We start from the raw sequence: 15,669 nt of genomic DNA on the forward strand, positions 1-15,669 counted from the left end.
GTTTAACCCCTAACGGCTGAGGTTAAGATTAGGTCTAGGTTTGCTGAACCCACATCAGGGTTTAGAATGTTTTTGTCGTTGTTGCAATCCATAAAAGTAGGGAGTCAAAGTAAAAGGGAATGATCTGTGCTTCCTTGCCAAGATTAAACCCAGTTTAGGTTAATTACACAGAGGGGCCTACCACGCCATCAAGTTTAAAGTTTTATTAGTCATATAAAACTCATCGACGGGGCTGTAGTGGAACAGGTTGAGAGCTTCAAGTTCCTTGGTGTCCACATCACCAACAAACTATCATGGTCCAAGCACACCAAGACAGTCGTGTAGAGGGCATGACAAAGCCTATTCCCCCTCGCGAGACTGAACAGATTTGGCATGGGTCCTCAGATCCTCAAAAGGTTCTACAGCTGGACCATCGAGAGCATCCTGTCTGGTTGCATCACTGCCTGGTATGATAACTGCTCGGCCGCCGACCGCAAGGCACTACAGAGGGTAGCGCGTACGGCCCAGTACATCACTGGAGCCAAGCTTCCTGTCATCCAGGACCTCTATACCAGGTGGTGTCAGAGGAAGGCCCTAAAAATTGTCAGACTCCAGCCACCCTAGTCATAGACTGTTCTCTCTGCTACTGCACGGCAAGCGGTACCGGAGCGCCAAGTCTAGGTCCAAGAGGCTTCTTAAAAGCTTCTACCTCCAAGCCATAAGACTCATGATCAGCTAATCAAATGGCTACCCAGACCCCTCTTTATGCTGCTGCTACTCTTTATAATCTATACATAGTCACTTTAACTCTACCTACATGTACATATTACCGTAATTACCTCGACTAACCAGTGCCCCCGCACATTGACTCTGTACCTGTAGCCCCTGTATATAGCCTCGCTTGTTATTTTACTGTTAATCATTTGTTACTTTTATTTTCTATTTTTTACTTAACACATCTTTTTAATTTTTTTATTTATTAACTTCTTAAAGCATTGTTGGTTGAGAGCTTGTAAGTAAGCATTTCACTGTTGTATTCGGCGCATGTGACAAATAACATTTGATGTACAGGATACACATGGTATACACCGTCCAACTAAATGCTTACTTGCATGTTCCTTCTCGACAATACAACAACAATAAGAAAAGTTAAGAATACAAACATAATGTAAATGGTTCAATAGAATACAATATCTTATTTTTTAGCATAAGTATAATACAGGAAGGCACAATTGTTTTTTAAAAATGATATTGCCACAAGACCCCATACAAAACCTTGAGATGTCATAGCACAGTATTTGGCTTGAAACCTTGACTTGAAATCAAGGTGCACATTCAAGCAACAAGGGCAGGAAAACTGACTACATTTGTGTGTCAGGAAAATTGGCATTAAGCAGATGATACACGCACAAAAGCTAGCGGCTGGTATCAACGTCAAAGAAGATAAATAAAGTCTCTGACAGTGCAGGGAGTGTGAACTGTGAAGCCTTGCAGAAGATAAACTCGAGGGATGCATCATAAAGGTATGTGTTGGCAGCCGAGCACTTTCTGCGGTTGCCGCTCAAGATTTAGTTTATGCTCGTATTCTTTTCTTTATTTCTTATTGTTGCATTGTCGAGAAGGAACCTGCAAGGAAGCATTTGGTTGGAAGATGTATACCATGTGTATCCTGTACAAACGACTAATAAAACTTGAAGAAAAGTACTTCAGATGAGATGCAATTGTCTAGAGGACTTTAGATTATCCTGCGCTGGCCAGATATTCACCAGAAGTACAGTAGCTACAGTCTTTACGCCATAGGGCTAATTTATGTTGTACTGTAGTTATGATGGCTGCCTTTGTATTGCATACCTCTGATACAGAACACACCTACGAAGTCATTTATGGCGTTTAATGATGTAATGTAATGATGACGTCTTAATTTTCGCAAAAGAGGCTTCTTACTACTCTGTAGGCCTACACCTTTTCCAGTTGGTTGTCCTTCCCAGATTTGTCCGTTCTTGTCTGTCAAGAGTTTTACAGATTTTGCACATATTCATTCAGTTTGCTGCCACACTCACAGTGACCAGACTGGACACACACCTTGCACTTGCTGTGACAGACTCATAGACTCAGACCTAGCAAGAGGACTTCACACACACCTCTTTGATGCACTTAGTCCCCCTTTGTCTGGAGCAATTAATCATACAGAGGGGGTTGATAAACAAACTAGGTTCATTATAACCAAACATGGACTAATGTGGAAAACTCCATAACATAAGACTGCCCTGGTTACCATTGACTAACAGTCATGGAAGACAAATACATTTTTCTATAAAGGCCTATGGTGTGTGTTCTGTCTGGTCCCCTGATTTTAATATCTAGCCTCCCATGTTCTCTTCTGTATCAGCTCCAGCCAAGCCTACAGACCTCCCCACTCTCTGTCCCACTCAGACTTTTTCCACGCTGCAGCTGAGTGACAGATCGATGAGCACATGTTTGGGTGTGTTTTCATGCTTTAATGAGGCTGTTTGATGAGGGCCTAAGGGGTCTATAATGGGTTGGGTCTGACCCAGGACCATGCAGGGGAGGGGGCACAATCTGACGCACTTTGACACACTCCAGGACTCCCCCAGTCCACTCCTGATAAGGGTCACTTAAGTGTCAAATTCTTATTTTAGAATTTAGCTGTCCCTCTGGTCTGTGTTGTATTATATGTACTCGTGGCCTACCGATATTATGTTTTTTGTATCCTGCCCAGATGCAGTGGATAGGAATGAGCTTGATAGTGAACTGCCAGAGAACATACGGGGCGGCAGGGTAGCCTAGTGGTTAGAGCGTTGGACTAGTAACCGAAAGGTTGAAAGTTCAAACCCCCGAGCTGACAAGGTACAAATCTGTCGTTCTGCCCCTGAACAAGGCAGTTAACCCACTGTTCCTAGGCCGTCATTGAAAATAAGAATTTGTTCTTAACTGACTTGCCTAGTTAAATAAAGGTCAAATAAAATAAAATAAAAAATACACATTACAGTTTATTTCCAAAAATAAAACTTATTTTGTACTCCCTAACCACAGAATCGGTTAGAGATGTTCTGGCAGGGCCACAAAGCTGTTGGGAGGCCAATTAAACCAAACATTCCCTGCTGAACTTTTTAACGACCCAGCTCATTAGAAGTGAGATCTCGCTCCTTATCCCCCAATCACCTGCACAGAGGTAGATGTGATTCATTGGGAGATTGTTGTCAATGAAAATGTCTAACCTGGGCGATCAAACACTGTCATTTAACACTCAAATAAAATGTTATTGGTCACATGCGCCAATTACAAAAGGGGTAGACTTTACAGTGAAATGCTTACTTACGAGCCCATTCCCATCCGTACAGAGTTAAAAAGTAAAACAAATATTTGCTAAATAAAAAAGGAAATAGTAACACACTAAAAACAATAACGAGGCTATGTACAAGAAGTACCAGTACCACATCAATGTGTAGGGGTACGATATAATTAAAGGTAATACATTATATACATGTGCGTATTTGTATTTATTAAGGATCCCCATTGGCTGCTGTCTTCCTGGGGTCTAGCACAACAAGGCAGTCATATACAATACAAAATATTGAATCACATATTTCATAACACTGTTCACAACACATTAAGTGTGTTCCCTCAGACCACTACTCTACTACCACATATCTACAGTACAACACAAAATCCATGTCTGTGTGTGTAGAGTGCGTGTGTTAGCATGTGTGTGTTTCTCTTCATAGCACCCACTGTTCCATAAAGTGTATTTTTATCTGTTTTTTAGATCTGATTCTGTTTGTGGCACCTAAACACGACTGGACAGTAGTCCAGGTGAGACAAAACTATGGCCTGTAGGACCTGCCTTGTTGATGGTGTTGTTAAGAAGGCAGAGCAGCGCTTTATTATGGACAGACTTCTCCCCATGTTGTTGCATCAAAATGTTTTGACCATTACAGTTTACAGTTACATTACAGTTACCATTACTCAATTTCCACATTATTATCTCTTGATAGCTATTAGCTCTTGATCTTCAAGAATAGGACTTGGAAATATGGAAGTATAGGTTTGCCAAATTGTTTTACCTGAGCATAACCGCAAAACTAAGGACTTATTAGCAAGCCCTACTTTTTTGTTTGAGTTTGTTGTCATGGAAGACTGATTGGGCTCATTGATTCAAGTTGAAAAGTACATGCTGCCCTCATGGATTGGCATGCTTTGCCAAATTTGACAAATGCTGCATTTGCCATAGGCCCATTGTTTACCTTTTAGTAAAGTGAGTAAGTGACACTTGATTTATTGCTAATATGCAGCTGTTTAAAGGGAAAATCCACAGATGAAACAATAACAAAACGGTTGCCCTGCCACAGTTTTGGTAAAAAGCTGAGGGATGGACCTGGAGAAATGTAACCACTCTCAGATAAATAATCAGAGCTATGGATGCAAGGACTGACCATCCATGATATCACAATTATTGTTTTAACCATGTTATGAGGCTGACAGTGTTTGTTTACATTTACAATGTTTACAAACATTGGAGGAAAACAAGCTTATATTTTGGGAGTCTGACAGATGAACTAAGTTCATTAGAGTTACCAGCCTCAGAAATTGCATACCAAACAAATGCTTCACAGAGTTCAAGTAACAGACACATCTCAACATCAACTGTTCAGAGGAGACTGTGTAAATCAGGCCTTCATGGTCGAATTTCAGCAAAGAAACCACTACTAAAGAACAGCAATAAGGTGGCGCTCCAAGTAGCCGGGGACTTTAATGCAGGGAAACTTAAATCTGTTTTACCAAATTTCTATCAGCATATTAAATGGGCAACCAGAGGAAAATAAACTCTGGACCACTTTGCAGATGCAAAGCTACAGAACTGTTTGGCTAGCACAGACTGGAATATGTTCCGGGATTCCTCCGATGGCATTGAGAAGTACATTCATCAATAAGTGCATCAATGACGTTGTCCCCACAGTGACCGTACGTACATACCAGAAGCCATGGATTACAGGCAACATCCGCACTGAGCTAAAGGCTAGAGCTGCCGCTTTTAAGGAGCAGGACTCTAACCCGGAAGCTTCTAAGAAATGATGCTATGCCCTACAACGAACCATCAAACAGGCAAAGCATCAATACAGGACCAAGATTCAAATCGTACTACACCGGCTTCGACGCTCGTCGGATGTGGCAGGGCTTGCAAACCATTACAAACTACAAAGGGAAGCACAGCCGAGAGCTGCCCAGTGACACGAGCCTACCATACATGCTAAACTACTTCTATGCTCGCTTCGAGGCAAATAACACTGAAACATGCATGAGAGCACCAGCTTGTTCTGGAAGACTGTGTGATCACGCTCTCTGCAGCTGATGTGAGTAAGACCTTTGAACAGGTCAACATTCACAAGGCCGCAGGGCCAGACAGATTGCCTGGATGTGTACTGCAAGCATGCGCTGACCAACAGCAAAGTCACTGACATTTTCAACCTGTCCCTGTCCGAGTCTGTAATACCAACATGTTTTAAGCAGACCACCATAGTCCCTGTGCCCAAGAACACTAAGGTAACCTGTCTACCGACCTGTAGCACTCACGTCTGTAGCCATGAAATGCTTTGAAAGGCTGGTCATGGCTCACGTCAACACCATTATCCCAGAAACCCTCGACCCATTCCAATTTGCATACCACCCCAACAGGTTCACAGATGACGCAATCTCTATTGCACTCCACACTGCCCTTTCACACCTGGACAAAAGGAACACCTATGTGAGAATTCTATTAATTGACTACCGCCACACTGATCCTCTACACAGGGGCCGCTCAGGGGTGTGTGCTCAGTCCCCTCCTGTACTCCCTGTTCACTCATGACTGCACAGCCAGGCACGGCACCATCAAGTTTGCCGATGACACAACAGTGGTAGGCCTGATCACCGACAATGACGGGTTGTGCCAGGACAACAACCTCTCCCTCAACGTGATCAAGACAAAGGAGATGATTGTGAACTACAGGAAAAAGAGGACTGAGCACGCCCCATTCTCATTAACGGGTCTGCAGTGGAGCAAGTTGAGATCTTCAAGTTCCTTGGTGTCCAGATCACCAACAAACTAACATAGTCCAAGCACACCAACACAGTCGTGAAGAGGGCACGACAAAACCGATTCCCCCTCAGGAGAATGAAAAGATTTGGCATGGGTCCTCATCCTCAAAAGGCTCTACAGCTGCACCATCTAGAGCACTGGTTGCATCACTGCCTGGTATGGCAAATGCTCGGGCCTCCTACCACAAGGAACTACAGAGGGTAGCGCGTACGTCCCAGTGCACGCCCAATTTTTCAGTTTTTGATTTGTTAAAAAAGTTTGAAATATCCAATAAATGTCGTTCCACTTCATGATTGTGTCCCACTTGTTGTTGATTCTTCACAAAAAAATACAGTTTTATATCTTTATGTTTGAAGCCTGAAATGTGGCAAAAGGTCGCAAAGTTCAAGGGGGCCGAATACTTTCGCAAGGCACTGTACATGTACATATTACCTCTCCTAACCGGCACCCCCGCACATTGACTCTGTACCGGTATCCCCCTGTATATACTCACAATTGTTATTTTACTGCTGCTCTATAATTACTTGTTTCTTTTATTCATTATTCTTATCTGTATTTTTTAAAACTGCATTGTTGGTTAGGGGCTCGTTGTACAACACCTGTTGTATTCGGTGCTTGTGACTAATACAATTTGATTTGAAGAAGAAGAGACTTACTTGAGCCAAGAAACACGAGCAATGGACATTAGACCGGTGGAAATCTCTCCTTTGGTCTGATGAGTCCAAATTTGAGATTTTTGTTTCCAACCACTGTCTTTGTGAGCGCATTGTAGGTGAACGGATGATCTCCGCATGTGTTGTTCCCACCGTGAAGCATGTGGGTGTAGGGGTGCTTTGCTGGTGACACTGTCAGTGATTTATGTTGTATTTCAAGGAACACTTAACCAGCACGGCTACCACAGAATTCTGCAGTGATATGCAATCCTATCTGGTTTGAGCTTAGTGGGACTTTAATTTTGTTTTTCAACAGGACAATGACCCAAAACACCTCCAGGCTGTGTAAGGGCTATTTGACCAAGAAGGATAGTGATGGAGTGCTGCATCAGATGACCTGGCTTCCACAATCACCTGACCTCAACCCAATTGAGATGGTTTGGGATGAGTTGGACCGCAGAATGAAGGAAAAGCAGCCAACAAGTGCTCAGCATATGTGGGAACTCCTTCATGACTGTTGTAAAAGCATTCCAGGTGAAGCTGGTGGAGAGATTGCTAAGTGTGAGCAAAGCTGTCATCGAGGCAAAGGGTGGCTACTTTGAAGAATCTAAAATCTAAAATATATTTAGATTTGTTTAACACTTTCTTTTGTTTGGTACATGATTCCATATGTGTTATTTCATAGTTGTGATGTATTCACTATTATTCAACAATGTAGAAATTAGTAAAAAAAAAAAAAAATCCCTTAAATGAGTAGGTATGTCCAAACCTTTTACTAGATAGATCATTTATAAGTCCAAAAATGGATGTAGCAACTTCTGCTATCAAATGTGTGTGAGTTTGAGAATGTGTCCATTAGGCCTATGGATTTATTAAATGTTTAATCAGCAAGAATTAAAAGCCCCACTTTTATTCCGTAGTCTGGTATCCACACTATACAGCTGTTAGAGTGCATTTTTCACTGGCTGTCCACTAGTTTCAAAAACAATGATTGATAGGTAGCTTAAACTTCTTGAATTCAACCATTATTGGGTTTAAATACACATTTAGATTTGTGAACAGCCATCCACAACAACCACAAATAGCTTAATAAGAGCGCAGCAGTGTGAGTCATATTAATGCGCTATGTAGATATCAATAATAAGTTATATCCGTATCACCGTAGACTACACCACTGCTGTCATCTGTACCTCCCAGCGTTTATTCAAGTTGGATAATCTTTGAATCCTGACTGCAGTCTCACAATTGGGAGACAGCTTGGACTGTAGCCTACGTAAACCTATTCTTGCTCTTTTTCCGCGATCCATCGAACCCATTTGGTGTGTCATCATAGTGTCTGATTTGTGGTCAGACTCACTCAGGTGGAACAAACTTAAACCTGTACCTTTTTTCAATGCTGATTTGAATGTCATTGAGAAAACACAAACATCCTTTCTGAATTTAAATGTAATCCTCGAAGTAATCATTTTTAAAAGTATCTCTAATCTGATTACAATATTTTTGCTGGTAACAGATTACAGTTACTGTTTTTTTGGTAATCCCTTACATGTAATTCGTTAAACCCTGGGTTTAGGGTAGGGGTAAAAGTGACTAGGAAATCAGAATATATATATATATATATATATATATATATATATATATATATAATAAACAGAGTAGCAGCAACGTGTGTGTGTTGGAGTGTCAGTGTAGTATGTGTGGGTAGAGTATAGTGAGTGTACATATAGCCAGTGCAAGAGAGTCAGTTCAAAACAATTTAAGATAAATAAATAAATAATGAAGGGTGTCAATATAAATAGTCCAGGTAGCCATTTGATTAACTGTTCAGCAGGCTTATGGCTTGGGGTACAAGCTGTTCAGGTGCCTTTTGGTCCCAGACAAGGCGCTCCGGTACTGCTTAATGTGCGGTAGCAGAGAGAACGGTCTATGACTTGGATGGCTGGAGTCTTTGACCTTTGACTCTAGCCACCTGTAAGGTGTGTAGTGTCTAGGAAAAAGGTGAGGTCAGGGAGTAGGTTGTCTTGTTGTTGAGACAGAGGTTTTGTATCGTACAAGGCTCAGGGGCATTAGCCTTTGTCAGCCCAATCCAGGGTGGATGATGATTACTGTGGCATTTTATTGAGCATCTGCAGCTACTGTAGCGTGAGAACGATCAGAGCCAACATGCCTGAGTTTGCCTGTCCTATGAAACTAAACTACTGGGTTTGCAGGCTTTTATTCCAGCCCTGGCCTGTCTGTGGCACAATGTAAAAAAAATCTGTCTCAATTACAGTCTCATCTATAGTACAGCAAATGTGTTATGTACACATGTTGGTGGACTGGCTTTGTGCAAGAGTGACATTGCGTATGTTGTGGGTAGCGGTTTCCTGAGAAATAAGCCATTTTTTTGTATTTCCTAACTACAGGGCTTGAAAACCTCCTGATGTTTTCATCGCTGTTTTTATCCCTGGGTGCAGTATGCTTTTCATGTGTGTGTTTCAGTGTGTGTGTTGTCTCTCTCTGTCTCTCTCGCTCTCTGTCTCTGTGTGTGTGTGTGTTGTCTCTGTGTGCACCTAGAAACTCCACCTGAGTACATATGAGTGCACCCTCACCCCCTGCTACCCCTTATTCGTGGAATCCAACAATGCACCATGTCATTACTTAGCTGTAGGGGGAAGGAAGCCACATTGGGAGGCATGTCGATCCCACATATCGGCCTTAACTAGGCTAGGGCTGCCAGAAGAGAGTGCGAGATAGAGAGCGACCTGGAGTTTTACTGGAGTTTTCTATTCACTATAAACATTTTCTCCATGCGCCTTTTTAATACGGTAGGTGAGCAAGTTATACTTTTGACCATTTTGCAACCATCTCCAACTTTACCATCTGCTTCTGGCATACTCAATGAAGTCTTGGATTTTCCTTTCCTCAGAAGATGCCAACGCTGCCGCAGTTTCTTGAATCGAATTCCTTCTTTACTGAAAGGTTTTGTTTTCAGTCTCTTTCACTTTTACTGTTGATATCCTCCTGAAAAGCTGAAAACGGTTGTGGGGACTTGTATGGGCCTTGGTTGCAGCCCCCACAGCTAGCACCTCTGGGGACGGAGGAAGCTCTCCCACACTGCGGAAAGAGGTCAACGCTTGCTCTGCCCTCCTCACTCGTTCCTCATTCCCTTCTCTTTCTCACATTGCTGAAGGTTACTGGATCATGGAGGATTTCCCCTTTCTGTAGAGACAGATGGAAAGACAGAGAGGGACTGTGAGAGACTTTGTTTTAAGAGCTGACATTTTTATCTTTCAAGGACTTTCTACAGCAGTTCTATTTAAGAATCCGTCTCTGGAGTTTGGAAAACAGAAGAGACAACCTCAAAATGGAATGCTAATACAGCTATTCAAGAAGTCTATCTGGAGCACTGACTGAAGACCGCTGGTCTTGTTGAGACTTGCATAGCCTACAGCACTTGGGACTCCTTTATTTTCTGCATCTCCCCAGCCTCTCCCCTTCTCATGACCTACAGTTACCCCAGTATCCTGGTGCGTCAGAAGGGCTTGCGTCCTTTCTTCCCCTCCACCTGGCTCTCCCTGCCCAAAGGGCAGCACACCTGTGATCGGGGGGCTGGTCCGGGGACACCCACCTACCCACCCACCGCTCCCTGGGTCTTCCCAGGCAGTAGCAGCATGTGGTGGCTACAACCCTGGCAGGAGAGCCCTTCGGAGAGGATGAGCTCCATCTGAGCTCCACCTCGTCTCACAGCTGTTGTGGGTGTGTGGAGCCTCTCTTTTTGTTGTCAACCCAGCAAGTCATACTGTAGCAGCCAGAAGCTTTGACCCACAATGAACAAAGATCACCGATTTCCAAGGAAAGGGAGCCTGTTTGGCTATGGCCCAAGCAGCCACAGTCGGAGACACTCCTGCTTAGGGTATGTATGTAGGACTGGATCTTGTATGGGGTACGTGATTATCTTGAGTCTTTTTTATGTTTTTATATGGCCTTTGTTTTTTTGCACTCAATCCAAGCAGTTGTGGTTTCAGACTAAACATAATTTTTTTGTTATTGTCATATACAGCAGGTTAGGTGCAGCGAAATGTGTTTGTGTCCTTCTGGTTCATGTACAACATGACTGCACAGCAGTACAATTACTTTACAGAAGTTTATCCAACAGCTTTTAGTTTGAGGAAGCAAATTAGTTTTTCAAACAGGCACACTTTTGCCCAGTGGACTTCCTGTTTTGGGGGGTTAAATGGAGCAACTACATTTATTGTAACATGTTCAGTTTCAGAAATTACTGTTTTTATTTGTTTTGCCATTTTTCTCAATCGCTGAAGTCAGAAGTTTACATATACTTAGGTTGGAGTCATTAAAACTCGTTTTTCAACCACTCCAAAAATGTCTTGTTCACAAACTATAGTTTTGGCAAGTCGTTTAGGCCATCTACTTAGTGCATGACACAAGTCATTTTTCAAACAATTGTTTACAGAAAGATTATTTCACTTATAATTCACTGTATCACAATTCCAGAGTCAGAAGTTTACATACACTGAGTTGACTGTGCCTTTACACAGTTTGGACATTTCCAGAGAATGATGTCATGGCTTTAGAAGCTTCTGATAGGCTTATTGAAATTATTTGAGTCAATTGGAGGTGTACCTGTGCCTACCTTCAAACTCAGTGCCTCTTTGCTTGACATCATGGGCAAATCAAAAGAAATCAGCCAAGACCTCAGAAAAACATTTTTGTAGACCTCCACAAGTCTGGTTCATCCTTGGGAGCAATTTCCAAATGACTGAAGGTACCACGTTCATCTGTACAAACAATAGTATGCAAGTATAAACACCATGGGACCACACAGCCGTCATATCGCTCAGGAAGGAGACTTGTTCTGTTCTGTCTCCTAGAGATGAACATACTTTGGTGCGAAAAGTGCAAATCAATCCCAGAACAACAGCAAAGGAACTTGTGAAGATGCTGGAGGAAACAGGTACAAAGTATCTATATCCACAGTAAAACGAGTCCTATATCGACATAACCTGAAAGGTCGCTCAGCAAGGAAGAAGCCACTGCTTCAAAACCGGCATAAAAAAGCCAGACTATGGTTTGCAACTGGGGACAAAGATCGTACTTTTTGGAGAAATGTCCTCTGGTGTGATGAAACAAAAATAGAACTGTTTGGCCATAATGCCCATGTTTGGAGGAATAAGGGGGAGGCTTGCAAACCGAAAAACACATCCCAACAGTGAAGCACGGGGATGGCAGCATCATGCTGTGGGGGTGCTTTCCTGCAGGAGGGACTGGTGCACTTCACAAAATAGATGGCATTTTGAGAAAGGGAAATTATGTGGATATATTGAAGCAACATCTCAAGACATCAGTCAGGAAGTTGAAGCTTGGTCGCAAATGGGTCTTCCAAATGACAAAGACCCCAAGCATACTTCCAAAGTTGTGGCAAAGTGGCTTAAGGACAACAAAGTGGCCATCACAAAGCCCTGACCTCAATCCTATAGAACATTTGTGGGCAGAACTAAAAAGCGTGTGCGAGCAAGGAGGCCCAGAAACCTGACTCAGTTACACCAGCTTTGTCAGGAGGGATGGGACAGAATTCACCCAACTTATTGTGGGAAGCTTGTTGAAGGCAGTGTGAACAGACTGGGCTGTGTGTGGACTGGAGATCAGATGTGTCTGTCTGTGTGAGCTTGTCTGTGAATGCACAGTGTATGTCATGTTTTTTGTTTAAATACCTGTCTGGGTAAAAGTTTGCGTGTGTGTGCACGCGTACTTGTGTGTGCACGCGTACTTGTGTAAGTGCGCGCACTGGTGTGTGTGTGTACTCTGCCTGCTCTGTACACTGTGCTGTCTGTGTGAAAGGAGAATAGGATCGATAACACCACCCCTGTCTGCTGATGTCACAACTGGGAGAGGGTGGAGGGAGTCACTCTAGTGGAACACTGTGTGGGTGTGTGATTTGTGTGTGGGTCCGAGTGAGTGTGTGAATAGCCACATGATAGTCCTATAGAGCCACCCTCCACACTGGTTTATATTCGTATACTGTGTGTGCTTTCACCCAACTGGGATGGGTGGCACAATGTGGTATTAGCTTCTCCAGGTTAACAGTTGGCCGGGGTCACCCATTGATCAGAGATCCCACCACGACGAGGCCTGACTATATTAGTCTGCCCTCGAGTTCAGATGGGCAGTTTTTTGGGATTGGGTTGGTGTGGCTCAGTTGGTAGAGCACGGTGCTTGCAATGCCAGGGATGTGGGTTGATTCTCATGGGGGACCAGTAAGAAAATATATCCACTCACTATTGTAAGTCACTCTGGATGAGAGCGTCTGCTAAATGACTAAAATGTAACATTTCTTGCTTTGTAAATACTGTGTCTCTATAGTGAAAATCTGGCCACACATTTATTCTTTCCTCTTTATGCTTTGTCTGATCTGCTGACTTCTGCCACACTGAGAGGTACACAAAGCAAGTCAGTCAGAAGTTACTGGGCACTCGAGTCTCCAGACTGAGATTACTGTTAGACCAGAGAATTGTCATATCTCAATCAAGCCAGGCATGTTTCTAACAGCCGCTTCAAATCTAGTGTGCCACAAAGAGAGGCTGTGACGATAACATTTTCGCAATATTTTTTCCATGGCAAAAATGAAATCTCGAAGCAGACCAAATTCAACCTACTGTATGTAAAATATCGTGTGCTATAGCTCGGAAAGTAAATATATATGACTCTGGATTATAACATAATGATGTTTTTTTGCAACAGTATGGCTGTTCTTCTAAAGAAGTTAAATTTGTTTCGTGTTTTGTTTCCTTGCCACAATACAAATGAGTATCGCGATACTGGTTTCGCCCCGGCCCTAGTATAATGTAGCAAAACACCTTTGAAACGCCACATTAAAACTCTGTATTCTTATTGGACGAGTTCCTGTTGGTGCCTCCTGAATAAGACACAAGCAGCCCAAAGAACTGGAATGATAAGCATGGCAACAATGACACAACAGCTCTGGTCTGTCTCTCTAAAATAAAGCCCCCGAGCCTGGAATAGTTCCCAGACCCCGCCAGGGCGGCTGCAACAGTGGCTCATGTGCGTCACTACTCCAGCTCCATGTTTTCAGCATGACTGCCCTTCCCCATCACCCTCTTCCCAAAATCCTATTAATTCCTTCATGCCCGGCTGTAGGAGATTCAGCCATTTGGGACTAATTGGTGTTCTGCTGCGTGCTGTATCTGTCCCTTGTAGTAGCTGGTCATACATCCTTAATGTAACCACATCTCAAGGCCTTCCAATTGAAGGACTGGGCTTGATATCTGGCAAAAGGGTGACTCTTACATATTGCTCTTATTATTTTGTATATTATATTAATCTGTAGTTTTCATGTTTCAGAAGGGGAACGAATAGTGAGTCAGGAGGAGGTTATGAGATGGTTGGTGTGGATTGAATATTGTTTTGTTTTAGTATCGCGGTATGAAGTGACATCTACTGGATAAAGCCTCTTGGTTCACGTTTCACATTAACAAATTTGTTCAGTCAATTCCAAGGAGGTTTTGAGATGTTTTGAAAGGCAGAATCTCAGGGGAATACCATCAATTCAACTGAGTGTTTACATTTGCCACTCTGCTATAGATCTGTAACATATACTTGTGTATGGAACGAGTCATTAGGTTTTTAGACGACATGTATGGTTTTAAAACTTTTGCCGTCGGCTACTCAACAGAAATGGTTTTGGAAACATTTACAGTTTCTTACGTTTGGGGAACTAACAAATAGTGGATTAACTTTATCTTTGCTCTCTAAAATGAACCACATTTCTGAGAATGATAATATGCTTTTCTTACAACATAATTTAAATAGTTTACCCATTTCCTATTTAGGTACAATGTTAGAATTATGAATTGATCGCCATGTGAGGGTGTTAGAAAGTCAGTGATGCAGTACCAAATAGAGCTGTGTTCACCATCAGTGGAAGAAGATAAGTGCAAATGATAAGCCTTTAATAATTTGTCTTTGTCATAAAACATTTCAAACTTGACACTCCAGCCAGGCCCCAGAGGGGGACAGTGCTGTGGGGAACTCTGCTCTGGATATGGTTGCTCATGGGGGAGGGGAATGCAGCATGGTGTTGAGGCACATTCTTGGTACTGGTACTGAGGCACATTCTTAGTGCCTAAGCCACCCAGCCCGCCGTCTTTTTCATGACCCAGCACGTTTGTCAGGCATGTTGCGTAATGATCCGAGGGTCCGATGTACAGTAGGTATGCCCTTGTCTGTCATAGATTGTCCAGATCATTAAGATGCCTTTAACAGTCCTCCTAACTGGAATATTATTACCCTCAGTGCTGTCAGGACTTCAGTGTTGGGACCAATTCCATTTCAATTCAGTCAATCCAGAGATGATTGAATTGAATTAAACCCTGTCCAGATTTGATTGTTGAGTTGTTACCCTGTAGGGCTTTATGGTATTAGCTTTGAAACTTTTTTGGGGTGAGATGCTCCGCTCTGCACTTGTTTTTTTTATTGTAATGTTCTCCCCCGGTCTTCCCAAGATGGCTGCTATCACCAGTGCGATTGCAGACAGGGCAATTCTACACTGAACAAAAATATAAACATCCCAATGTGTGGTGAGTATGCAGGCCATGGAAGAACTGGAACATTTTCAGCTTCCAGAAATTGTGTTGAAACATGAGGTGATGGCGGCAGATGAATGGCATGACGATGGGCCTCAGGATCTCGTCACGGTATCTCTGTGCATTGAAATTGCCATCGATAAACTGCAGATGTTCGTTGTCCGTAGCTCGCCCAAACGATGCCATACACACTGTCTGCCATCTGCCCGGTACAGTTGAAACTGGTATTAATCTATGAAGAGCACATTTCTCCAGCGTGCCAGTGGCCATCGAAAGTGAGCATTTGCCCACTGAAGTCCACTGTGACGGCTGAACTGCAGTCATGTCAAGACTCTGGTGA

At 42.9% G+C, this 15,669-nt stretch overlaps 1 protein-coding gene across 6 annotated transcripts in view; it reads left to right on the forward strand.

Annotated features, from left to right (window-relative positions):
* LOC110493316 (3',5'-cyclic-AMP phosphodiesterase 4C) overlaps positions 1 to 15,669 on the forward strand; it is a 152,815-nt gene that overhangs the window by 86,328 nt on the left and 50,818 nt on the right. The window contains exon 1 of one of the 6 annotated variants that reach the window (XM_090192764.1): positions 9,189 to 10,624. The exons of 4 other annotated variants lie outside the window; for them this stretch is intronic. In XM_090192764.1, coding sequence (XP_090048890.1) covers positions 10,539 to 10,624 — 86 coding nt within the window. In that variant the 5' untranslated portion in view covers positions 9,189 to 10,538. Of the gene's footprint in view, positions 1 to 9,188; positions 10,625 to 15,669 lie in introns of those variants that run through there. One more of the 6 variants, XM_090192737.1, reaches the window with a different exon arrangement.

The sequence above is a fragment of the Oncorhynchus mykiss genome, chromosome 1 (assembly GCF_057628025.1).
Source record: "Oncorhynchus mykiss isolate SJ-2025 chromosome 1, ASM5762802v1, whole genome shotgun sequence".
Lineage (NCBI taxonomy): Eukaryota > Metazoa > Chordata > Actinopteri > Salmoniformes > Salmonidae > Oncorhynchus > Oncorhynchus mykiss.